General features: G+C 38.6%; 1 protein-coding gene across 1 annotated transcript in view; it reads left to right on the top strand.

Annotated features, from left to right (window-relative positions):
- TTC29 (tetratricopeptide repeat domain 29) overlaps window positions 1-25350 on the top strand; it is a 121828-nt gene extending 96478 nt beyond the window's left edge. The window contains exon 11 of the mRNA XM_062493663.1: window positions 25148-25350. Coding sequence (XP_062349647.1) covers window positions 25148-25350 — 203 coding nt within the window. The remainder of the gene's footprint in view (window positions 1-25147) is intronic.
- Window positions 25351-25868: the final 518 nt, after the last annotated feature.

Raw genomic sequence — 25868 nt, 5'->3', positions numbered from 1 at the left:
CTCTTATACCCTATCTAAAACAATACAAGATGTCTTTGAACCTCAGCTCAGATAGTGTCATCCAGGAATGTTCTCCATGGTTCCTATTTCAGCTCTGAATTATATGCAGGAAACAAAATCTGAAGTGGAAGCTTGCTTGGAAAGGTTAGTTCTAAAGATTTTGTGATTACTGGAAGGACAGAGAGAGCAGTGACTGTTTTACAGAAATACACCACTGAAATCACAAGGATAGCTTTGTCAAACACACATTCTTCCCAAAAACAGCAGGAGACTTTTTTTTGTCAGCTTTGTAGGTATTTCCTATGAATTTATGAAATTACATCATTTTAAAAAATGAATGTCCAAGTCTTCTCTGACCAATGCTGTTGTGGTCAGTTTTGAGTAATAACTGCTAGGAACCAAACCAAACACTTTCACTTTAGTATGTCAGAAGAAAATCGGTACTTTTTTTTAAAATGCTGGTACCAGTAGCATCATGAAATCCAGAGATTCTTTGAGAAATCTGACTCAAACCTTCCTACAAAACTATTGTCTTTCGATAACTCCTATTTGCATGGTGTGTCAAAAATCTCAGGGATTGCCATAAAATTCTGTCATAACTTACAGCACACTTATGCTTGGTGGTCATGTAAAATCAAGGCTCAAATGTATTTTTGAGTCTGTGATTGAAGAAAATGACATCGTGTATGAAGAAATAGCAAGATCAATCCAGATATTTGTGTTTGTCCCACTGAAAGTCTGGACAGTGATGCAGTAACAATACTTTAAAGGATTAAAGCCCCTGCCAGGTTTTACTGAATGATCAACAGGTCTGGTAGTAATATTTAATAACAAAGCATGCTCTGGGATCACCTGTACCCTTCACATCTATCAGCTCAGTGTAATGTTCTGTTTACAAAGAACTGAGATTGTGCATCACATTGTATTCCTGCCTCTGTGTCTGGCAGATACTTTGTGTTGCTGACATTTTCTTCAGGCTGGGTGATGTATTTTGATGAACTTCTTTTCATACATTTATGCAGGTTTCTGGTCTATCCCACCTTTTTTTTTTTTTTCTATCTGAACATTAAATGTATCATAAACCTGTTATCCAATAAATATTTAGCATTTTCATTCGAACATAGGTTTCAGTAAATTGAGTCTGTTCAATATGACAAAGAATAGCAGAGGAAGAAGGTTTTTCATTGCCATATTACAACCCAAATCCTAAAGTTATAATTTTTCTAAGCAGAGAAAACATGAATCCTGTACCTACCTAAGTCCTTCCCACCTCAGCAATAAACACATAGGAATTGGGCTTATTCCCACATCAGTGGGGAGTCAAGGCAGTTCCGGAGTTACTTGAAAAAGCCTGGTAGCAGGCTTGAAAAACATGTTAGCAAAGTATGCAAAAATGGTAACAACCATAGTTAATTGTGTAGGTAAAATTAATTCCATGTGTACATGAAAGTAATATCACCAGTTTTTAAAAAATGTGTCTTGCATTGTATTTTAAACTACCTTAAAAATTGTTTTTTCTGGGCACAGTATAGAAGTATACAGCTGTTCAGGGGAAAAAAAATGCAAACTTGTTGTTCAACACATGCAACACTGCCCTTTGATATCTTTATTTGGACTTTGTAATAATGCTGTAACTACCACTGTTCCCAAATATTTTATTTATAAAAACTGTCCTCCCACAGGGCAGCTGCAGACAATCTGCAAGCTGAAGACCAGCCTGCAAATTCCTCTTACTCTTGGAAATGGTGCTCCTGTTTGTAAATATCAGTGCTTGCCTTGGGATTTTTAACAACTGGTGTGCTCCCAATTTCAGTATATATAGCACAAGATCCAGCTCTTGGGTGAAGAGTGGAGGTGGCAGTTTGGCGTCCGGTTTTTCCATGGCAATGCTGATATGTTCTATTGTTGCTAAAACCATGGGAAAACTGTCTGAATGCCTTTATGTTAGCACCACAGGCAGAATTGGTGTTATTCTTGCAAGAAAAAATAGTAATTTGATATCTTGGAGGGATTAGCACTTGCAAACTATCATTTGTGAGTACCTTTTGAATGAAAGTCAGATAGGTGTTAATGTTCAGAAAATGTCAAGTTTAATAGAATGAGTTTTAGTCACCAAAAAGATGAAATTGAGAGAGTGCTTAAAACCCCTGGTAATGTTTAGCAGAGGTAATTTAAGTCTTCTTACCTACATGGAACAATTGGGAGAGTTTCTCTGTAGGTTTTCTATGCTAACCCTTCTCTAATCTCCATGATTAGGGATCATGCTTTTCTAATACTAACATGCTATATGGAAAAAAGAGCGTAATAAGATGGATCAAAGGCCTGATTGGCCTGGAGTCTGTCCAGCAGTGGTTAATAGATTAGGGAAAGATATAAAAACAGGAAATTTGGAAGTAAGACTTCTGCTTGGTATTCTCTCCATGTCTTCAGCAACCTGCAGGTTAGTGATTTCTTGAAGAAGTAGAATCCAGATGCCATTATATTTAATAGGCTTTCCTTTATTTGTCCATGAACTTCTCCAGTGCATTTCTGTCACATAACTGGCAGCCAAGGCACCCCATTGAATTTGGCAGCTAAAATGCAGCTTCCTTGGTTCTGCCTTTAGTCCAGTGTTTTGCAATTTCAGTTGTTGGCCCTCAGCTTTTGGTCTGTAAGAAAGTTAAGTTATAATTTCTCACTCTTTTTCTTCATGGCACTCATGAAAATAGATACAGCTCTTTATATCCTGCTATCAGTCATCTTTCTATTAAATTGAAGCTTCCAATCTCCCTGTGCATAAAAGACATTTTACATACATGCATCAATTTGCATTTATCAACACTGAATTTTATCTGATGCTTTATTGCCCAGTCATAAGCTCTTTTTGAAGTTCTTTAAAGTTTTGATTCTGATCACCCTGTATAATTTTTTCGTCAGCAGTAGGTTCTGTCACTTTGCTGTTCACTTGCATTTTGAGTTGTTGTTGGGGTTTTTTTTAATGTTTCCGGTACAAATTCTGCCTTAGATCCTTGTTGAATTCACAACTGACGTTTCTTCATAATGAAAATCAAGCCATCTATTCTTATTTTCTACCTTTAACTAGTTGTTAATCCAGGGAAGATATCTGAAACATTCTGGGAATCTAATCAACCAGGTAATACTCATCCAGATCTCTTATATTCCACTAAAGAAAATAACCTCTACAAAAGCAATCTTGATTTCTTTTCCTCATTATAACATTTTAATTTTACTTACCCATCATTATATCCTTTATTAGAGTTGTAGCTAATTTCCCTGGTATGAAAGTCAGATTTTTACTGGTCTCTCCTCCCTTGGCACATTCTTAGTTTTAATTAATGTCTCATTTAGCACTTCATGTTACTCTCATACTGAAGCTGATTTTAGCAATACCTTTGTACATGTCCTTTAAGCCTCTTGAGCAAATATAACTTTCTTGCCTGATTGATTTCTCAGCTTGTTCTAGTCCTACTCTAACAATGTTTTGGTTTGGGACTGTTCCTTTCTTATCTAGAAAATAAAAATGCTGGTCTCTGCTGGAGACCATCCTAAGTGACCATCATCCCAAGAAAGCATTTTGCCTTTCTGCTGTTACCTTTTATTCCTTGAGTTCTTGTTCACCTTATTTGTGATTGTTTTTATGAGAGTAAAAAGAAGAAATATGTAATTGTGCTTTTTTTCCCAATTTCATTCCTAGGGGACACAAATAGAAATAGGATAACAATGCAGTCTGTGGAGAAGTGATACTTGATAACAGTGCTCTGTTATTTTTGCACAGTCGTCATAAAATGAAGCACTGGGTTAAGTTGTACTTTTATGCCCATACCATGAAAACTTCAAGCTGTTGTATTTTAGAGACTTCTCTCTGATATCTGGGCACTGTGAAAGTTCACATTAGAGTTCAGTTTCAAGCCAGGCAGCCATCAGCTGTTCATAGGTGCAATGAGGGGGTCGAGTTGATGCTCGTGGGCTGTAGCAAGAGAGCAGCTTCCTGTGTCAGTGGCAAAGCAGGATGCAGAGTGATTGCAAACCAGCTACATCCTCCTGGGTTGTCCAGGGAAATTTCTGACAGGCATGTCAACTTACAGAGGCCCTGATTCTGATTTTAATTGAGAGATGTATATTGGAGCTGTTTATCTGTGCCTCCCTTCTCACACATGTTGAAAAGTTCAGGGGAAGTTTCCCCAGTAATCAGAGCCAGAATATAACATTATGTGGTCACTAAATTTCTAGTCTCTTACTGGTTTTCACTGTACTATCTTATTAATTAAGGAAAAAAAATGCTGTGTTGTTCATGACAATTTCCACTCCTTTGTCCTTCATCCTTCTTTTCACATTTTTACTTTCTTCAGGGTTTTCTTTCATCTTCTCCCTGCAATGCTTTCCTGATAGGGGCTTCATTCCTTTTTCTCTCCTCACAACACTGGTTAAATGATCAGAGATGAAGTTTGATTTGATAGCAAAGTGCCATTATTTGAATGTAGAGATAACATCTTAATTGAATTGAGAGTAGAAGGGGCTTATTTAAGGATATTGCTTTAGGCTTGTCTGAAGAATCAGGCAAATACCACTGCATTAGTTATTGGAAGAACATTCAAACCTCTTTGGGGAAACAAATAGAGGGAATAGTTTAGTGAAAGTGTCCTGGAAGGCTTTGGGTACCTGAGAGAAAGGAAGAGAGAGAAATAGTTTGGAATGCATAAATGAGGTGAAACAGTATAAAGCACTAGCACTCAAAGAAGGAAAGTTGTATCTTCTGAAAGTTCTACCTGGTAGCCCAAAAAGTAGAGGCAGGCATTTGAAAGAAACAAACAAAAAAAATGAGTTTGTGATCCTTTATGGCTCATTTTTGCCTGGTTTTCAGTTTGTACAGGAGTCATGAAAGGTTCTAGGCTTGCTGGCTTGTTTTGGAAATTTCAGAAGATGCTATGTTGTACTCTGTGGTATCTTGTGTGAGCTTTTCAAAATTAGCTTCAAAGCTGGCATATTACATTCTTGCCAAGTCATATCTTCTCACAAGTGTATGATTATGTTTGAATTAGGATGTCATGATTTATTTAAACGTCTAAAAAAAATTAGAAAAAGTTTACGTCCTTTGTTCAATAGCTTAACTTTTAACCCTTTATTTCACAATGTCGTAAGACTGCTGGTTTTTCTGTTTACTTTCTGTATATAGTGAAGATCTATATTTATTAAAAATTATGTAAAAGTATATATAAATGTAAACTTTGGTTGACGTTATACCCCCTGTGGTTAATAAAGTGACTTGGGAAGCTTCACAAAGTCAGGATGTCATTCAGATCTGAACCAGTAGTTTGACTTATCTTAGGTTATTTGTTTACACTTAATTTTCGTCAATAAGTAAGTCCATAGCAAATACATTATACACAAAATCATTAATTACCATTGTCTTACTAAATTTAGTTGTCCATGAACAGATTGAGAACTCTTCAAAATAAATCTCTTGTTTCAAAATTTAAACTTCTCCACTAAAACTATTTTTAAGATGCCAGCTGTTGTCTTTATTGGATTCTCAATCATTTGTGTGTGAGATTAAACTTCAGATGAAATTATAAAAAAAATACATTGTTTTGTTAAAGCATTACTTAAAAGTTAATGGGAAACTATTTCTATCTGTGACATGTTGTTCCTATAAAATCTGAAAACAAATTTCATACTAAACTTGCCTTTTCACATAATTGTTAATTGTGAACCTACTTTGCCATTACAAATAATAATTTGAATGTAAATATATAAAGGAAATGTGCATTTAGGATGTCTGTACTTTTGACAGAGGTGAACTTAGCGATCTCTAAACTAGCAATGTCCTAGAAGACAGTGATTCCTCTTTCTGAATGCCATCTTATACCAACTCTTGAAAGAAAAGTAAAAATAATGGATGCAAGATTGAGATCTTTAGTGTCAGCAAAAGTGTAGAAGAGAATATTCCTTTTTTTGAAGCGGTATTGCTTCTCTCCTCTGCACTCAGGAAGAAGTAAAACCATACAGAATTAAATACTCATTACAACGGTCTGATTAGTTTGCATATGGATGAATTGCACAAATTAATACTTAGATTTAGATTAGTACTTGAAAACTAACCTGAAAGTTATTTTATTAGCATATTAAACAATTGTATTAACAAGTAACACTGCTAGTAAACAAACATGCAGTTTAAGGTTCTCACCCAGAAGTAGAATGCACAAAAACTAACAGACTCCTCTCTTCTTTCAAGTAAACAAACTTGCAGATAGGTTCAAAATGTTTAATTTAATTACTATTAAAATTGAAGTCAATGACTAGAAAGGCAATCTACAGCAAACATGCACTGCAGCTTACCCTAATGGAAGAAATATTGGACCAATGAAAGCAGCCTATAGAGAATGGGAAACAACAGGCATGTGCTGGCATATTAGGAATGTCTCTTCATAGATGTGCAAGTTTTATTTCACATTGTTCTCACCCTTCTCAATAAGAATGAGTGATAGCTTCACTTTGTGATTTCCCAGCTTTTAAGAGTCTATTTTTATTTATTTTTTATGACCAACCTTGCACTCGTTATATGTAATTTTTGCTTTATGTAACATAGAAAAAAGCACATCTGCAGTGTGCTGTCCCATGAATTAACAAGAATGACTGGACATAAGACAAGAAATCCTTTAAAAACATATGTTCACATTAAATATCTGGGCTAGCTCAGTAAAAGAGGTCTTATGGGGTCATTTTTGATGCAGTGCAAGTAAACCATTTCTGCTCTTCTGGAACAGTTTCTTTCAGGTTTATATTGAGCTTGTATAACAGCACATTACATAAATAAGGGCTTAGTTTGTACATTAGTCTTTTACATCTTGGATTCTTACTAAATCCTTATTTTTACTAACTTGATGCTTAAGAGCTATTGATTTCTGCTATGCGTGCCTATGGTGTTTATTTTGATATGTCTGGGATTAAAAACAAAATTAACACGCATAATCAGTTTTCTTAGAATTAAAAGGGTGCTTTTGTACCTTTGGTTACATTCTTCTGAAGAAAAAGGAGAGGAGAAGAGATGTGATAAAAAGGGGATCGATTTATTCAATCACTGGGTATAAAAACATTAGCCCTGGGAAAGACCCTTCCTCTAAGAGCTTTAGCTGCCCAGTCTCACTTGTGTGACACAAAATAATTTGCATTTTTAGAGAAAATTCATGTCTTCTGTGAGCTCTAGTGAAACATGAATAAATTGCTTTCTTTTCCTCTTTTTCTGATTTTATAAAGCTGAATCCATTAGGGGCTGAGTCAAACTGTAATGAAAGAAAGGCAACAACTGAGATGATGGAAACCCTGGATTAGATTTCTTAGTAGTCCAAGCCCAGCTGTCATGGCCTACGTGTCAAGTTAGTGCTCTTTGGGGAGGCCTGGCAGTACATGTGAATATTTTTTTTTAACTGCTATGTTACAACAGGTCTCTAAAGCAGCTAGGAATTAAACAGAGATGCAGAGATTAAGAATTAAATAGAGCCACAGCAAACAGTCCACCAGGGAGACTTGCAGTGGGGCAAGTAAACCTTCCCAGGGCTATTACCCACTGCCATGCCTGGCAGGCTCGCCTGTGACCTGGAGACTCTGAAACCTCCAACCAGGACTGTCTTATTCCAATTTATAGCAATTAATTTTGTCTATTACACCTTACGAGCTGTGCTATGAGGCAGGACTGTGGTTTGATCGGAACATACAGATCCCAGCATGGATTTTAAGCCAGTTGTTCTTTTTATTGGGAAGACCTGGTGTCAAAGCACCAAAGGTTTATCTGAGTAGAGACTGATGTTATCAAATTACTGGTACCCAGAGTCTTCTACCTAGCGCTTGAAATTTATCCATCTTCCAAAGAGACTTTCACATCCTCCCATGAAGGGGCATGGCACAGTCTGTAACAAATTTAGACACCTGAAATCATCTCAAGATCACCATTCACTTTGTGAATTTGGGGAAATTGTAAGATTTTCAAACCTAAGTTAATTTCATAACAGATTTCCTCAACTGTGGGAACAGTTTATGAAAAAAAAATAAAATCTGCCAGAATCCCTATCAGACTTGTGCCCCGGGCAAAAAATCCTTATTTCTCAGCTGGTGTCTTTGCATGATTTCTCTCATCTTAGGAAAGCATTTCAAACCAGCAGCAGCTGGTGCCTGCCTGCACATCCACTGGTGCTTTTGTGAGGGACAGAACTGAGCAGCAACACCTAAATAACCCTATCCCCTTTTCTCCCCTTGCATTGTGGTTCTGAAAAAGATCCAAAAGAAGCCACGTCACCCATTGCAGCTGTCCTTCCCTTGCACTTGGAAGTCGTCTCTAATCATTAGATTAGAAATCTAATACCTCCCCTCAGCTCCCTTAAGTGTCTGCTACACTGGGAGTACCTGCAGGTGACTCTCATCACTGTGGTCCAGGAGTGGAGTGTCAAGGGTGACATCTTTTACTTCATGAAGACATTTTGCTTGCTCGCTGCATGCTTCTAATCTCTGTTCTTAGAGCAAAACAATGTGACTGGTACAGCATAATTCAAAGTGAATTTAAAATTTCTCAAGCCAAATGTTTTCTAAAAAGATCTGTTTTGAAGCAATTTGGCAAAGCTGACATAACCACGCTAACTTCAGTGGAGCTGCATTGGCTGCATCACTAGAGAATTGGGCCCAGACTAGCCAGAGCATTTATTTTTAAATTCTGGCTTCTGCTGGCTTTTTCTTAAAAGCCTCTGTAGTTCTATAACTTTCTAAAGTAGCTCACAAGTCTTGTGCTACTGCTAATAAAGCAGAAAATCCATTTCCATTTTTCAGTGTAATCTTTTTTTCATGTGAATCTATTTCTCATCAAAAGAAGCGGGCAACTGATGTGAAAGCTGGAGCTCTCTACTTATCTGTAAAGACAAGTAGTGGCCTTTCAAGTTGTCACACATTGTCTGGAGGAACATGGCCATATATTCAAAAACTAGGAGGGAGAAACTAAACACCCTGTGTTGCTGTGGCCAGCAAAAGTATTGTTCCCAATGCCTGGTGAAGAGAATTAGGTCTGATCTCTGATTCTATGTTCTCAATCTGTTGGTAAAATCAACAACAAAAGTTGAGACAAAGAAGATTCTCCCAAGTGCCCATGGGATAGGTATGTCCCAGAGCACACCAGTGTCAGCACATGTCACTGCAAGGACCCTGCATAAACCAGGACCTTTATTTCCAGCAGCTATTTTTGTTGATTTTTTAAGATAGGCAAGAGCACTTTGCTTCAGTCTTTGAGGGGAACAATGACAAGTTCAGTCACAAGAAAATTGATAGTTCTGTAAGGGATTCTATCCCTTCTTTTTAAAGAATATAATCTTCCAGACACATCCCTACATCTCCTCATCCAAAGAGGATGCACTCATGCCTGAAGTACCTTAGAAGATGTAAAGCTAAAGTCAAGTAAGGAGAAAAAAAATCTCCATGGCATTCCTTTTTTTTTTTGTACCAGATGCATTGCTGAGATTTCTTCGCTTTGCTGGCTTCTGTTTCTGTACCCAGTTGATACCTTTGGCTAAGCTCTTGGAAGACAGTTTCCCAGGTAAAAAAACCTGCATTACAGAGACCTCAGATTTGCAAGCCACCAGGCAGAGTCGTCACTGGAGATGCTGGAAGTCTCAGTCATGAAAAAGTACTTTTACAAATGTAATTATAGGAGAGCAGGTAAACTTTTAGAGGCTGGAAAACTGCAGAGCCAAACCAGAACATAAAGAATGAGAGCTGCAGAACAAGAAACTCTCAACAAAATTACACAAGACGCTTATATCAAAATACAGAGATAAAGCAAAAAGAACTAAAATCAGAGCAGTCTGATACTGTATTTGAACCTCAGTATGATGATGGCATACAGTTAAGCAAGAGGACATGTTTAAGTAATCTATGTTTCCCAGCTTTCCTCCCCTGGGATGCCTTTAAGGAACCTGAATTTCACAGAAAGGGGAGTTAACCGCTCTGTGACAGTCAGGTCCTTTGAAGACATATCAAGCTGCATATTCGGAAATAAATATTACACGCTGCCAGTGAGCAGCTCCTCTATTCAGTATTTTACTCAATGGGTGGAAGGTGGTGTACACAAAAGGCAGGTATGAACTGTCCTGCTATGCTGTCTTGCAGGTTTTAATTCTGCCTTTATACCAAGTACTTAACAGACAAAATGCACTATGTCTGAGTAAAGGAAAAAGGATGAGGTTTCATGTGTAGTCATACACAAGAGTTGCACATTAAATGCAAAAAGTAGATTCTCCAGCAGAGTATTTAAATTTACAGTACAAGGATTGTAGTGAACTGGGGGAAGACAGCAAGAATTTTTCAGTGTAGTGGCTTTGTTGTGAATTGGTGTCAAAATTGTTACTGTGCCTGAGATCTGTGTTTTCACAGCTACAGTACTGTATTTATTTACTGAGCACCCAATATAACTGGATTTGCTTTTTTTTTTAAGTGAAGTGACCATGATAATTCTGCATACAAATTAGGAACAAACATTCTGCTTCTGTTATGATCAACATGTTGTCAGAAATATCAGCCCACTTACTGCTTCTTTGTCCTTTGCAATGGGAGTAGATTTCATTCATAACTCTAAATGTGTTTGTTAAAATTTTGATGCATGTATCATTGAGATAGACACATTTCTGTAAGTCTGTAGGAATGCCTCTAAAAATACTGGCAGACACTCTTTGAGACAATAAAATGCCACTTCTGTGAGTAAGGTAAGGGTTTCCATTCATACAGATTTCTGAGTAGATTTCAGGCTCAATCTGTAGTGATAGCCCATGTCAACAGAAATAGAGGTAATGGAAGTATTGTTACACTCCTTGTGTGTTCTCTCCTCACCAACTGCTCAGGGTAGCCAAGAGCAAGTTTGACTTCTACCATGAGAGTAAGCAGACACCCTTTGCTCAGAAGTTTGCTTTCTCAGCAGGTCCCCCAGGCCTTGTCCTGTCTTTAGGAGACAGCAAGTACGTTCCAGTTGTGATCACTCTGCATCTGGATGGGGGCTGAAAGAAAATAAACCCTTCTCTAGGCCATTTGGGAATTCTGCTTTGCACTGTGGAAACTTTTGTTAACCAGCTGGGCAGATGCTTACCTGCTTTGTTTTACTGGAAAATTTTGCCTTTGACTGAGAATATTTCAAGACACTGAAGTACAAAATACAAATACAAAGTTCAAGTACAAAGTAGAGCCAGACACAAGATGCTGTACTGAAATTTTAAATAATAGCTTGGATTTAATGTAGAATTTGTTGACAGTAAAGGTAAAACTATAAACTAAAAACTGGCAGTGTTTTTGTTTAGGTTTCTTCATGTTTGAAGTTATCTTCTTGATGATTGTTTTCCAAAGCTGATTTTTCTGTGTTGCTAATATTTGTGGAGATTTTTTCTGATCTCTAACTTCCAGATTCACAAAACACACATTGTCATATTTTGGCCTTGAGAAAAATGCCTGGTTTTCTATCTACCGTCAGCAATTTGGCCTGATAGAGCTGTTATTTACAATTTATATTCAATAAATGTTTTGTGCAAAAGATGTCACAGATGAATGTATAACAATGCACAGAACTGAAAAAAATATAAGATCAAGAGAGATTTCCATTGTTGCACAAATGTCTGGAACATGCTCAAACTCTGTAAGAGAGGAAAATTAATTTGTCTGAGAGCTGTTGAATATGAATAAGTAAACAATGGAAGTTATTAGTCAGGGAAAAATTCATATTCCTCTTAGATTTTCTCACCCAAACCAGAAAAACTTCCTTGCACTTTCTTTATAGTGCCGTAGTTTGAGTAGGCTCTTCAAAAGGTTATAAAATAAATTCTGCTTCTCATTCATAAACTTGCCCATCTGTGAAGCCTTTATTCAGAGAAACCTACCTGCTCAAGTGCTTGCTGTAGTTCATTAAAGGCTCCCATTTGTACTCATAAAGACTCATTCATTGCCCTAAATAATATATATGGTGTACTGAAAGAGAACCAACTCTTGCTTTTACAATCTAAATTAAACAACTTTGTCTAATAAAAGAAGGACTGTCTCACTTCCAACTAGGCCATAAGCCCTAAGGCTCTTGTATCTGTGTGTTTATTATTTATTTATTTTTGCCAAATTGTCCTTCAAGGATCTGAAAGCTGAGACAACCAAGCCACCTAAATTGTGTCTTTCTCTGCCTGCTTAGAAAGAGAGAGTCAAAGCATGGGCACAACTGTACTGAAGCAAATGGTCATCCATAGACTTATTCTAAAATGCAATTGGATGTTCTTCTGTCTTTTTCTCAGTCCTACCTTCTAACCTTCCTAATCTGGAGAGTCCATCTCTGTTATGTGTAGCTTTTCCAAATGCCCGTGATTAATAACTGCTGTGATTCATTAGCCTGTGTTGTTGGCATTGTTTCCCCAATGGGAGCATTTGCTATCTAGGGATAGTCCATGATTGCTCTGCCTCCTGGAACAGTAAGATGCTTTCAATCTAATTCGCCATCCGTGTTTTAGCATAAAATAATATTAAGGCGTCCACATAATGGAACTATCTGAAGATCCATTTTATTAAGCACTGAAAGAAAATGTGTGTGTGTGTTTGCATGTACAAGGGAAGCATAATCAGCAAACCTATTTCACCAGAAATGTTTCCGCGAGGGTTTCACGTAAAGACACAGCTATTTTGGCTGTGAGCATGAAAAAATAGTCCATAGCCAATATCTTACCTGGTGCAATTAACTTACTCAAATTGCATGCAGCCTATTTCAAGAAGGAAAAATAGGAAACAGAGGTAGGTTTCTTGTACTTATTCCATTTTGGGGGTATTTATTTTAAATGCAATCTACCTTCAAGTACAGAGCTGTACTGCTCTTAAAAGATTACTGCTTCAAGTTACTCCACATACCTTAACATAGCATGGACCCTTTTTACATTATATGATCAACTTTTTGACAGTGCAGGGCCAGCACAGCTAATGGAATAATAGCCTGCAGGGTCCAGCTAAATGATATACGAATATAATCAACCTTTGTGATGACTATTCAAAAGTAATCCCTTTAGCTTTCAACTGCAACATATATTTCAACCAGGCAAAGCCATATGAAGAAAATCTCTGCAGACTCCACTGATACAATATGGCCTTCATATCCCCACAGTGTGTTTGCTGCTCACAGTGAGTTTTAAATTTAAGGTAATGGCTACTGTATATTCATGTGAGCATAGAACAATACCTTTGATTTGTTGGAGAAATGTTACATTAACTACCAAGGGCCCTATTCAGTAAACTTTGACACAACCCTTATATATGGTTTACTGCTTATTCTAAATGGAATATGCCCGATAGAAATGCTTTGCATGCCCAAATTGTACAAATTCATTAATCTTTATATTAAGAAAACCTCCAAGTACAACTGCCTTCATTCCAACTGAACCAAGTCAGGATACATGGTTAAACAGGTAGGCCCAACATGCTTTTAAAAGGCATTGTATCAATTTTCATTTATCAAGACAGAAAAATACATAGGAAGATCATCTACAAGTATGGGATGAGCATCTTGCTGGCAGTCATATTATTTTCTGCTCTATCTCTATTCCTACACCATTGCATCCTTCTTCAGATTATATAACTCAAAGCAGCTGCATGACCTTTAAAAATGCAAGTAAATTTTAAAATACAATAATGAGTTATGTCTCATCAGCTGTGTTGCACCAACATGGTAATACATCGAGATAGTCTTGCTTTCTCTCCCTTTTGTGACAAAAAAATGCAGTATTGGCTAGTGGTGGATCTAAATAGATGGAAGTAATTCTGCTAAAGGAAAGTAGATGTAATGAAAACGCTGTGTTGCCTTATATGACTTCTTTTGTATGTATGCTACAGAGTTCAGTCTCATTAGCAGGAGTTGCACATTGTGTACAACTTTGCACATTGTGTACATGTCTGTGTACATGTGAGAACATAGTAGCGTGTTACCGTATCTTGTTTCAGGTGATGTCTTGGAGGATTCTGCTTAAGCATGTGAGCTGTAGTGGAAGAGTAGGAGAGCCTATGGGCTTTCCCTCTATTTGTTTGCCATGGCACTTCTTGAGCCCACAGAAAACTACTGCATCCTCACATCCTGCGGCAGGGATTTCCAATGAGGAGGTGGCAGCGCACAAAGAAACCCTTGCTTTGTATCCAAGCCCACCACTTCCCACTTTCAGTAGGCCCGACCTCAGTTTTTTTATTTGGAAAATACAGTGAAAAATGGTTTCTGGGTCACCTCATACATGCTATGCTCATTCTTACTTTTGTCATCTCCTCAAAAAAAAAAAAGTATATTTTATTTTTTTTCAAACTAGTTTCAGCTGCCTCAAATGAAGTGCAACAGTCTTTGAATAATGCAGACCTTGGATTTGAATGCTTTCCCATCACATGGGCATGCAGTCTCAGATGTCGTCTGTTTCATTTTCTTTATAATCTTTTGAGAGAATGGTGCCTAAAATTCCTGTTCTCTCTGGAGTTAGTTGTAGCTTTGGTCTTTGTGGGTGTGGCCTTCTTTCTTTTGTATGGCTTTTCACTAATCATATAATGTAAGAGATTTGCATCCCTGCATTGTTTTCTCCCAAAAAAGCATGAAATAATCGGATTTTTAGAAGTGTAGTGTTCCATAGATAGACACATGGAAACAGAAGGAACAGAGATGCCAATTCTAGCTGCACTGAAAATCTGACCAGACAATTTTAATTGTATTTTATCAACAGCAGTGATAATCTGTCAGGGACATCCTATTATGATTAATTGTATTTACATTCTATTAACACATTAATGTTATCTCGACATTTTGCACAATGAGATGGAAGGAAAATGCTTGATAGTGTTATCTCTGGTGGTATATATGTATTATCATTATGAATATGAGATGCTTTTATTGTTTCCAAATAGCATAGGCCAAACAAATGCCAAGAAAACATTTATGGCTCAGTGTTCCATCAGTTATCCTTGATATGCTTAATATGTGCTGGGAGGGCAGAACTGTTAATCAGCCAATAATAGCTTGGTGTCCAAGTGTGAAGGCAAAAGGCCAAAAGGTGCATGAGAAAAGCAATTTCTGCTGTGGCTCCCCATCTGTTATGTGCACATCCCCACCATTGCTTGCACGTGTCAGTGTCTGTAGCTGTCAGAGATGCTTTTCTGTGTGTTTGCCTGGAAATACAGATGTTGCTGTACCCAGCCACATTTTGGGCTTGAGTCACTCACTTTGCACCTCTTTTCCATCAAGGTGCATCCCCTGGAAAGAGCAGTACCACTGCACTGGTGTGGAGCTGGGGTGGGACAGCACAGTTCCCTGTGAGCACTTCTTGACTGCCTGGGGCTCTGGGCTGCTTCCCCGTGGCCGAGTTCCTAAACTAAACAGAGCCGTGCAGGTTTTGTTAGATTTTTTTTTCATTTAAGACTTGGTCTACTAGGAAAGGAATTCCCGTTCATGTATTTTAGGCCTGGTTTCAGAATGCGTCACCTGGAATAACCGCATTGTTAAATACAGAATAAACCACTAACACACGCACTGCCCTCATACAAAATGAGACTCCATATGGGAATGCTAATTCTCAGATATTCTTCATAGATTTACTTATCCTGTTCTTACTTGCATACAAGTATGGATAAAGTCCTAGTTAGCAACTATACTTAATAAAAGCCTGTGAAATGACAAAACATAAATTTTATTGAGTCATGAGTGGTCCAGTAGTTTTAATCTGTTCCAGACATTGCACCAGCAGAGACACTGCTTTGAACATTATTTTTTACCCCCACCAGAACTAGGTGATTTATTTTGGCCATGAGTTAAATTATAATGCCATACAAACACCGTTGGTACTGCTGTGACTGAAAGCTAAATTCCAGTTTTAGGCTTCACAGTACAAAGAGGTAGTGACAAATTGAGGAGGATCCAGTTAAGAAAACATAAGGTCCTTCAAATATTGAAGAGACTGTGTTTGCTTAGCCTCCAAAAGAGAAGATTAGAGAAAGGAAAATAGTCTCTCAAGCTATAAGGAGTTATTCTGAAAGAGGACAGTATTCCATTGCTCTTTGTGTCTGCAAAAGGTAGAACAAGAGAAAAATCAGTTTAATTTGCAATAAATATTTATCTTGAGTATTAAGGAAGAAACCAAGCAATAAGGTTGTGAAGCACTGAAACAGAGAGATTAGGGATGGTGTGAAACAACCTTCATCAGAATCCTTGGAGAATAGATGTCAGGGATGGACTAGATATACATGTGCACTTTCTTCATTTGAGGAGGTGAAGCAGCTCAGTAGTTCCCAAAATAAGGAGCAATGCCCCAGGGATGGTGTAGGTGGAACGAGGCAAAGGGAGGTGTGTTGCTGGAGAGTCCCTGGGAATGGAGCAGAAGGTGCAGCCAGGAGGTGGGAGTTTGGTGTGGAAACAGAGTGAGGAAGGAATGAGACAGCGTTACTGAAGGAAATTAACTCTGTGGCTGTCAAGAACTTCAGACCCAGCCACTGAGTTCCCTGGATCACACCCCCACTGAGAGGTGGCAGCCTTCTCTTGCCTCCTGCACTGCTCAATTCCTCCCCTGCATGCTGCTCCTCCTGCCTGCCGTCTTTCAGTGCTGTCTTGACCATCGTCTTCTCCCAAATGCATCTCCCTTGTTGGCTCCCCAGCTGTTCCCACCCACACCTGTCCTGTTGGAGAACTCCTGCATAGGAGTGCAAGAACAGAGAGCAGAAATCCCTGTCAGGTCTGTATTTCTAGGATTATGTCTTAGGTGACCCACCTCTGTGTTTTTTAGGTTTCCTTCTCTTGTGACTTGTTTTTCAATTAAACCATTTTTTTAACCATTAAAAGTCTAAAACACTAGTGCACTTTTTTTTTTTTTTTAACAACAGAACCTGGTAAAGAAACAAGTGCCTCAAAGCCTCTGTGACCCTCTGTCCAAGACACCAGTTGTGGATCTTCCTGGTACAGTATTTGCTCTTAATCCCCAAACTTTATACCAATCTGCTGATTTTTACAAAATGTCATTGCTATCAATACTTAACCTGATTTTGACAAGCAATTACATATCATCTCTGTCTTACTATGTCTAAATAACTATATTTTTCCTGCTTGTAAATGAATGAATTCACACTTCCGTCAGTTTTCTTACACATATTCTCAGTTTTAGAATTTAATTGCCTTTGATCTTGTAATTACTTTTAATTTACAGAAATTAGCCTGAGATAGAAACAAATCTGATTAATCAGATGCCAACCCCAAATATAAAACCTGTAGATATCAATGTATATATACAAACTTCTGACATTTTAATATTTTTCTATTTGCTGTTTTTTATTCTAGAGGATGCCTGCTTATTGACAGAGAAGCTCACGTATAATCAGTACAGGAAGATGCTTGAAGAGTGATGCAACAAAGTAGAAATTTCAGCAATTTTTGTCATTAAAATGTTATTATCAGAAAAAAAGCTCCTGTTATTGAAATAAGTTTTTTAAAAATACTAAGAGTAGAAGCATAGAAAGTTTTTTACTTTATGTTCCCATTGCTTAATATCTTCCAAAGTGTCAAGATCCTTCTGTTAAGATATTAAACATGAATGGCAATCCAAAATGCTCAATGCCTTGTAAGATCAGGCTCCAAATGTGTCTGGAGAGTTTTCTTTAAATTCCAGATTGTGGTCCCTTTCAGAGAAACTTATTCATAGAGCTATCAGTGATTTTAGCATGTGTGTTGTGGTTGGGGTTCAGCTGTAGCTGAAATAGAATTGATCCAGCCTGCGTGGCACACTATGGTGCAATTGTGATCCAATCTGTATCAGAGGTTGGACTCAAAACACAACCAGGTTTGTTTAAAATCCATCAGGATGCAATCCAGTGCCATGTGCTGTGGGATAACCCTGCTCAGAGGTGGGACCAGACGTGATCCCTCCCAACCTGACCCATTCTGTGACTCTGCATTTCATGCTATCAGGTAAACTAAAATTCTTCTTAGGTTCTTTCTGATAAATAATCTGAAGCACTGGTTTTGGACTCTGTGTAGAAGATTGTGTCCAATTTTGAGCTGATGAAACTCCTGACAGTGGGTTCCCCACATGACCCACTGACACCTCTGGTCTTCACAGTCCTCAGAGGACTCAGAGTCCTCAGAGCCTGCTGCCATTGCTGTTGGTATTAGGAAGTCAGAGGACAGAAGGTTGAAGTTATCACTTTGCAAAATACACATAAAAGCAGGATTTTGAGCCTTTGAATTTTATTTAGGAAAATTGGTGATTCATAATTTCACTTATTAGAAAATCCCTTCTTTTAAACAAAGCTTTACCACTCCCAATAACTGACCATTCCTTTCTTTAAATGAAGGTTTCCAGACTCAGAGTTTGTAGTGAGATCCCTTAGACCTGTAATCAGGTTTTATGATGGTGTTTGAGCAAGCATTAGCTTTTGCCATAGTAATAACTCAATTCACAGTTTTCTTCAGGATTGTAATCCAAGTATTTGGTCGACATGTGACAATAGGGTTTCTCCTTGTTAAAGAATAGTAAAAATGTATCATTAACTAGCTCCTATTAGACTTTTTTTGGTCCAAAATGCTGTATGCATGCAATTTAAATACAAATAGCTCAATAATTTTGTTCTTTTGTTTATAGGTCTTTATTGTCTGAACACCATACTTATTATAACAATGTTAATTTAGAAGGCTTTTGCAAGGCTGAAAAATTGTATAGAAATATTCCCACATGCAATTATGCACACACATAGGCAACAAATCTCTTTGCTGAGTGTTAAAATGAGGTAAACATTTTATGGAAACCAGAAAGAGAAACAGGACTATGAATTAAATATAAGCATCTGTATTGTTCACCCCTTAAGTTTCCCCCTTATATTTTAATGGTATTGATATGAAATAAGAAAAACATTCTAAACCCAGCAGAATTTTGCAAATAATATCTTAAAATCCTGTTAGCCTACAAGCTCTTCTAATCTTTTTAAGTATAGTATGACTTCTAATTTTAGATATTTGGAATTTCTTTTATCGAAATATTGTCAAAAGAAATTTCTTAACTGAATTTTACCTTTGTAGTACAAAAATAGGTGCATAAAATAACATAAACTATGCTAATATTCTAGAAAATGTAATTATCAATTTATCAAGGGCAAGTTCTTAAATTCTTAATGGCTTTTAACCCCATGTACACTTCTGCAGGAACTGAACATTCTGTTTATGTGTCTCAACAGTTATTGTGTAGTTATGTTAAAAAGCATCCATTATTTTCACTATTTTTTGCCCTTGTTTCTACATGATAAGTCTGATATGCTTGTGAGAATTGGTCATGAATTAATCCCCTAAAGCATTAATCTCCCATACTTTTTAACACTTTTTCATCATGCAGCTTTTAATAAAAAGAAGGGGAATTTTATCATCCTATAGCAATGTAAGTGTGAGTTCTATTCTTGAAGGTCAGGAAGCTTTGGAAGCAAATTACATGTATTGTGCTAAATATACCTGTCTCCCATCCCAGTAATAATTTGTCTGATTAGTAACTCTCGTTGTTCTGCCTCTTGCAGACTTTTTCAGTGGGAAAACAAAGGCTCTTTCCCCTTCAAATTAATGGGACAGGAGGTTAGGCAGGTTGTTGTTCCGTACATCATTGTTCGGACGGGATCCTGGGATAAAGCTCTCAGCTGCTGGAAGCAGTCAGAGCTCCACGGGTCACAGCAGCCCCGGTGAACACCTCCCACAGCCCAGCTGAAAGCACAGTACTTGGCTGAAGTATCGACCCAGTGCTGCTGCAGAAGAAAAATAAAATCACCACTCCCCGAATTAGCAGCACTCTCCCAACATCACTTCCCTTTGCTGATCTCTTGTCAGACACAGTCCTGCTCATAAGATCTGCAGGGATCAGAGCTCACGTTGGTGTAATGGAATTTCTGTCCTTTGTCTTTTCACATGAGAGGTGCTTTAATTCTTTTAAGGAGCTCCTCTTATGGCACACAGTTATTCTCTGCTCCAACTCCTTCTTTATCCTTGCAATCCTTCCTCCAAGTTTTACTAGAAAGCATCTGATCCCCTGACCCTTAATTTGCAATCAGGAAGGAAGATTCATGAGAGAATATGGATTGCAGTTTACAACCTTCTCTGTGCTCTCAGAAATCACAGGCAGAGTTGACTTTAAAAAGGTTAGGAAAGCAGGCAGATCAATGTAACCTATAATGCCAGTCCATTTCAAACCAGAGACTTGTCAAACATATGGTAGCAGATGAATATCTGAATCATTCTGAAGTGTAATGTCTCTAAAATCTACATTTTGTGGGTGCCTAGGATATGTTAGCCTGGCAGTTAAGTTGCTTTTTGAGTAGGGCTATAGTCCATTTTGCTGAGAATGTGTCCAATGGTATTGACTAACAATTTGTAGCAGAGAGAAAGATTGTATCTCAGAAAAGATTCTGTTTATAATTATGAAAAGCATGTTTTCTGACCATTAATAGGGTATATCTTGTTAATTGTGATGATGTATAAGGTATTTCACCTGTGATGCTACTTAGAAAATTAATGTTTGAGTCACCGAAAGGTCATTGCCATTCTGGAAGGAATCCATTCATCTCTAAATAGGCCATCCAAATATAGACTAAGAAATACTCTATATATAATTACCTGGAAATAGATGGAATAAATAAGATTGATGATAGGTATTACTAAAGCCACATGTTAGTTTCCTACTAGGAAAAAGTAGATTGTAACTAGAAGAAGTAATAATATACATGTAAAAAGGTAAGAAATAGGTTAAAGTCTTGAGTAGTTCTGTGAGGTTCAGCTATGACTCATGCGATGTGAACTCAGCTCTCGGAAGTGATGTGCATCAAGGCCTTTATCCTGAAATTCAGGCAGGTATTTCTGAAAACAGCTCCTACAAAGAAGAGAATGAGGACTTTTTGACTTTTTTTTTAACCAACCTGTGTCTTGTTTGACAACACAACTTCATAATACCTCGATATTTGCCACACAGATACTTACAAGTAGATAGAACGTGTGTTAATGGGTATTTCCATGTGTGAGTGCTCTTTTGACAGAGGCCTGGAGTCTCCAGGAGCTGAGGAGGATCCCAGTGGGGACAAGTCTCAAGTAGTCAGCAGCTGCTCATTCTCCAGCTCAGTTTTGCAATTTGGTCTCCTGCAGCATGGGAGACATGGGACAAAAAAAAACAGTGCACGGCAGATTTTCAGTAGCACATGCACAAGCCAGAGACTGGGAACTTGAGCGTGCTAAGAAGGGTGTCTGGGAGTAGCAGTAGCTCCTGACTCCTAGTCAGCTCCAAACCCAGCTAGGATTGAGATTTCCTACACCAGACAGACAGATGAGAGGTAGCCCTTGTCTATCAGAGGCAGCTTTTGTGACTGGCACATCCAGCCCCTCATTTGGGACATACTTATTCTTACACAGAGGTAATTCAGCTTTGGAAGGCTGCTGCCTCCTGCACTGAGCTGTGCCATCCCTGGCAACATTGCTCCTGGTCTTCCTGGACTAGCAGAAAACATTGTCCCATCTGGCCACAAGTTCACAGTTTACAATTGTAGTGACTTAAATCTGGACTTAACCATAACAATGCCTTTAAAAATACCTTCAAAGAGCCCTCCCTGAAGCCTGGTGGTCGCTGTTATTCTTTGCTGTTTGCTTTCATAAGAGTTGTCTGCCTCCCGGCTCCTCAGTGTCACTTGGCTGAGGAAATTAAACACTCTTTCCACACAAGTACCAGGAAAAAGGTTTCCTTGGCATTGCTGGCTGCTTGCAGTACAGATTAAACCAAAATTTATTTATGATAAGGGAAGTTCAGGATTTTCTGCTTTCAATCTACTGGTTACTTCTCTCTCACAGCAACCTCTATATTTCAATTCTGAATTGCAATGAGCTTTCACATCTGCTGAGCCTTGATACTCTTAGTTCTGTGATATTAGAATGTTTTGCTGAATTAGGGCTTTGCTTTTACTTCAGCTCTACAGACCTCTGTTCCTGACGGGCAACATCACCAACACATTCAGGTTCTGCACTGCTTTTGGCAGAAACATGAACACCTGCTCGAGACTGCACTTCCTCACACACAACAAACCACCTTGGAGCAGGTGGTGTTTAATCAGTGTTCCTGGCTGGGGTCACTCATATAAGTCATGTTCTAGGGTTTTTATCTCCTTCTTCCTGACTAGAAAATTCAGGATAGTGGAACTTGACTAGAAGATAACTTTCTAAAACTATCTGTGCCACATAACTTTGTAGTTATGTGAAAAGTAAATTAAAAAAAAACACACCAAAAAAAAGAAGAAAACAAACAAGCTGTAAATGTGAGGAAAGTAAAAGATTAAAAAAAACTAAACTAATATATTTGCAAGATGTATGACTTGACTTAGTCACCCTCTCTGTTTCTCCTGGATCCCACGTCCCACTGTAGGGATCTGGGGTATTTCCATCAGTGAGACAAGGCACTTTCCCTTGAAAGCTGCTGGGTTTAATCTCACCATCAGATGCTGTGATTCATTTCTGCAGTCCCTGTTGTACATTTCTTAATATCAGGCAAGAGTGAAATATCTTCAGGACTGTGAGACTGGAGTTAACTATTTTTTTCTAAGGAAAAAGGTGCTGGAAATACATAGTGGTCTTCATCAGCTGAAAAAGTGTGGAACCAAACCCAGACTCATGAACCTGTCGTGGTGTTGACTGCATGAGCCAGGAAGAGGCTTTTGCACCTCTAAAATAGAGTAAGTTTGGATCAGTCTCATCTCAGGCATAGGTCAGAGATGTGTTCAAGGAAGACAAGAGGAAGCTCTTCTACTTTTTTCCTCTGATTTCTGAGCCTTTGAAGACTGTTCCAGGTGCATGCTAAAGCTCCTTCCTGTGACTGCTCTCTTGTAACAGAAAGACAGATCAGCTCTTGACTTCTGAAGCAAAGGCTTCAATGTCTTCACAGGTATTGCAAGCTGAAGTAAAAGTCTGCGTGTGACAGCCCCAAATTAATGGTCACTGTACCTTTGCTTCCTAATCTCTGTACTGGGACCTTTTGAATTTCTACCTGGAAATTGTCTTCAACATCATTGAAATGCAAGTGTTCGTAACAGACCTATGAGCTGAAAAGGTTTATTTCATAGTTTGAAGTGGTCTTGCCATCTTTAGCTGGTTTTTTGCCTCCCTGCAAGATGATCACTCATCTGGGGTAAGTACTTTCCATGTTTTGTCTGGTTTGCCATGGCCAGTCCTTGGTTAGGAGCTTGATCCTCTTTTCTCACTGTTTTCCACATACAGCATTGCATCATTAAAAAGAGAAAAAATTCTTTTTTCAGGTAGGTGGATATTCATAGCAGAACTAAGTCAGAATCTCATCCCTCAGCGAAAAGGCTTTGGGTTGACACACAAGTACCAATTACAGTAAATCTGATATTTTTGAGCCTAATGTATCCTTTCCTCATTTGTGCTTTCTTCCCCACTTTTCCTTGGACTCATTCTTTTCCTTCTTCACCTTTATTCAAAGTCTCCCTTCTGTCTCTGCAATTCCAGTGCTTCATAGCCTTCCTTCATTTTCCCCTTGCTACTGAATGAAGATGTGATGCAGATGAGAAAAAAAAAATTAGAAGCTCTTTCAAATTAAATTTTGCTGCTGCAAACATCTTACCTATAAATTTTCCATTACAAGATAAACAAGGGTACTTAAGCCTGGAATGTCACTGATCTCTGGACAGCAGCCTACTGCTAAATGCCTTCCAAACTCTGCCATTCCACAACTTGATTGGACCTCCCACAACTTCCCCTTCAGGCCTGACTGTGAACTGGGCAGGTCTGTGTATTGGAGCAACCCCAACTGGCAAAGCTTTTACCCAGGATCATCCACAACTGCTTCCCCATTAATTCCCTCTGTCTGGAAGCACCCTGATATCTACTTAATAGGGGTTAGCATAATTTATAGAGATTTACAGGTGTGCTGCTAAAGGATGGAACCGTAAATCACCTCAGATGTTGTTCCAGGATGAAGTGCCTCTACATTATTTAACAAATTGTCCCAACATGACTGAACAACCCACAGTGGAAAAACTTGCCACAGAAATGTAATATTGAAACAGACACATAAATACTGCATATTTAGTTAAGATTTGTAATTAAAATTTTTATTCTTCTGGCAGTTTTGTACACCTTCAGAAAAGCAGGGTACTTCTAACCAGGGGGTGTCTGCAGGGCCATACAATGACTTATATATGTGACCCTTTCGTTGAGCTGGTTTTGCAGAGGTGTTTGACACAAAAAAAAATCAGGTTGCACATGTGCATCTTAGTTACAGCTCACTGCCTAGGGTGTAAGGTAGCAAGCAATGCTGTTTTACAGTGTATCAGAGTGATTCTGCCTCGGTAGAAAGAAGACTGAGGTATGATGAAATGCCAGCCAAAAGTGCCTACAGGTACCTCAAAATAAAGAACTACACATGTTCTGGGATGTTGGTTTATCGTATTTGCCCGTAATCTGAGCTCAGTGCTTTCCCAGATCAAGGCAAGGCTGGCAATTTTGAAGTGAGAGGAAAGGTAGAGCAACATCTTCTTCCCGGAAAGCCTGGACTGAAAATGAACCACATTCAGTGTTATATTTCTCCTGTAATTGCAGGTGGTTTTCCTCCTTCGGATGTAAGGTACCATTATGTGAGAAAAGCTTCTGATTTTTCTCTATTCAGTCAGGGACAGTTGAAAGATTGTCATGCCTAAAGCATGCACCTGGTAGAGATCTCACTGGGATCTGACACAAAAACCAGGGAGGCAGCCCAGACACTTGGTGATTTCCTCTGGGCAAGAAGACTTGTCTCACAAACACCCATAGGGGCAAAGAAGGGAAGTGATCTGGAGGGGTAGAGTCAGCACTGCCCAGGGATTCAGTCTGGACGTGTATGAGTCAAAGAGTATTTTCTTAAGTTGAGAAACTAACAGCCCCAGCAATTCCTCTGTTGCTTTTCAAGGAATAACTTTTTTTTTTTTTTACTTTAATCTTCTGGGTTTTCCCAGTTAAATTTTTAACATGTCAGGGCTCTCTTAATGTGAAGCCTAAGACCTTCTAAAACTGTTGGTGAGGATGTTTAAAATGTTCCTACAGAAACGAGTTGTCCTGCTTCCATGTGGGTAACAGGGCTGTTTGTGTTCACAGGCATCCCTGGACAGGAGGACCCACGTAATAAATGCCAGCCTCAGCCATCAGAGCTGTGTTTGGGCTGCTGCTGCCCTGGGAGGATGAGGATTGTTGGAACAGAAGCTATCTGGGAGGCAGGAAAGGGTGAAGTAGATGCTTCAGGTGCTGAAATGTCCACAAGAGCAGCATCTCTTCATCAGGTGGCTCAGTCATGGATGTGACCTGGCTTCCTTCCCTTCCTGGGGGAACCACATTCCACATGGCTGTCCCTGTCTGTTTGCATCTCTGTTTGTACCTCCCCAGCCTCAAACCAGTTTAAAAAGTGTTTTAAGCCCACTTCAGGCCAGTGGGACAGATGGGGAAGGGGTTTAGCTGTGGATAAATCCCCACAGGTTTTGTGCAGAAGTGACAGATCCCATGTGTGTCCCACACAATGGAAAAGGCAGAAAATCACATGTACTGAAAGCCCCAGGCAAGAGGATTCATGAATACATCATCCTCTGATGTCAGCCAGAGGTTGTGCCTTATTTCACATTAGACAACCCAACATAAAAGCCCAAATTTGGGGAAGTCAGCTTTCACCTCTCCTCTGCAGTACACCTGGGTGTGAGCTTTAAAAAACTGCTGTGCTTCTGAGAGAAATGGGTATTCCATGGAGTACCTCATACTGCCAGTGTCCCAGGAGTGAGATATTCAAGGGTTCAGTTTTATGGAGGTGTTGTCAGATGGGACAGGGTTA

This window comes from Cinclus cinclus, chromosome 5, assembly GCF_963662255.1.
Source record: "Cinclus cinclus chromosome 5, bCinCin1.1, whole genome shotgun sequence".
Taxonomy (NCBI): domain Eukaryota; kingdom Metazoa; phylum Chordata; class Aves; order Passeriformes; family Cinclidae; genus Cinclus; species Cinclus cinclus.
This window is presented reverse-complemented; position numbering and strand designations above follow the sequence as displayed.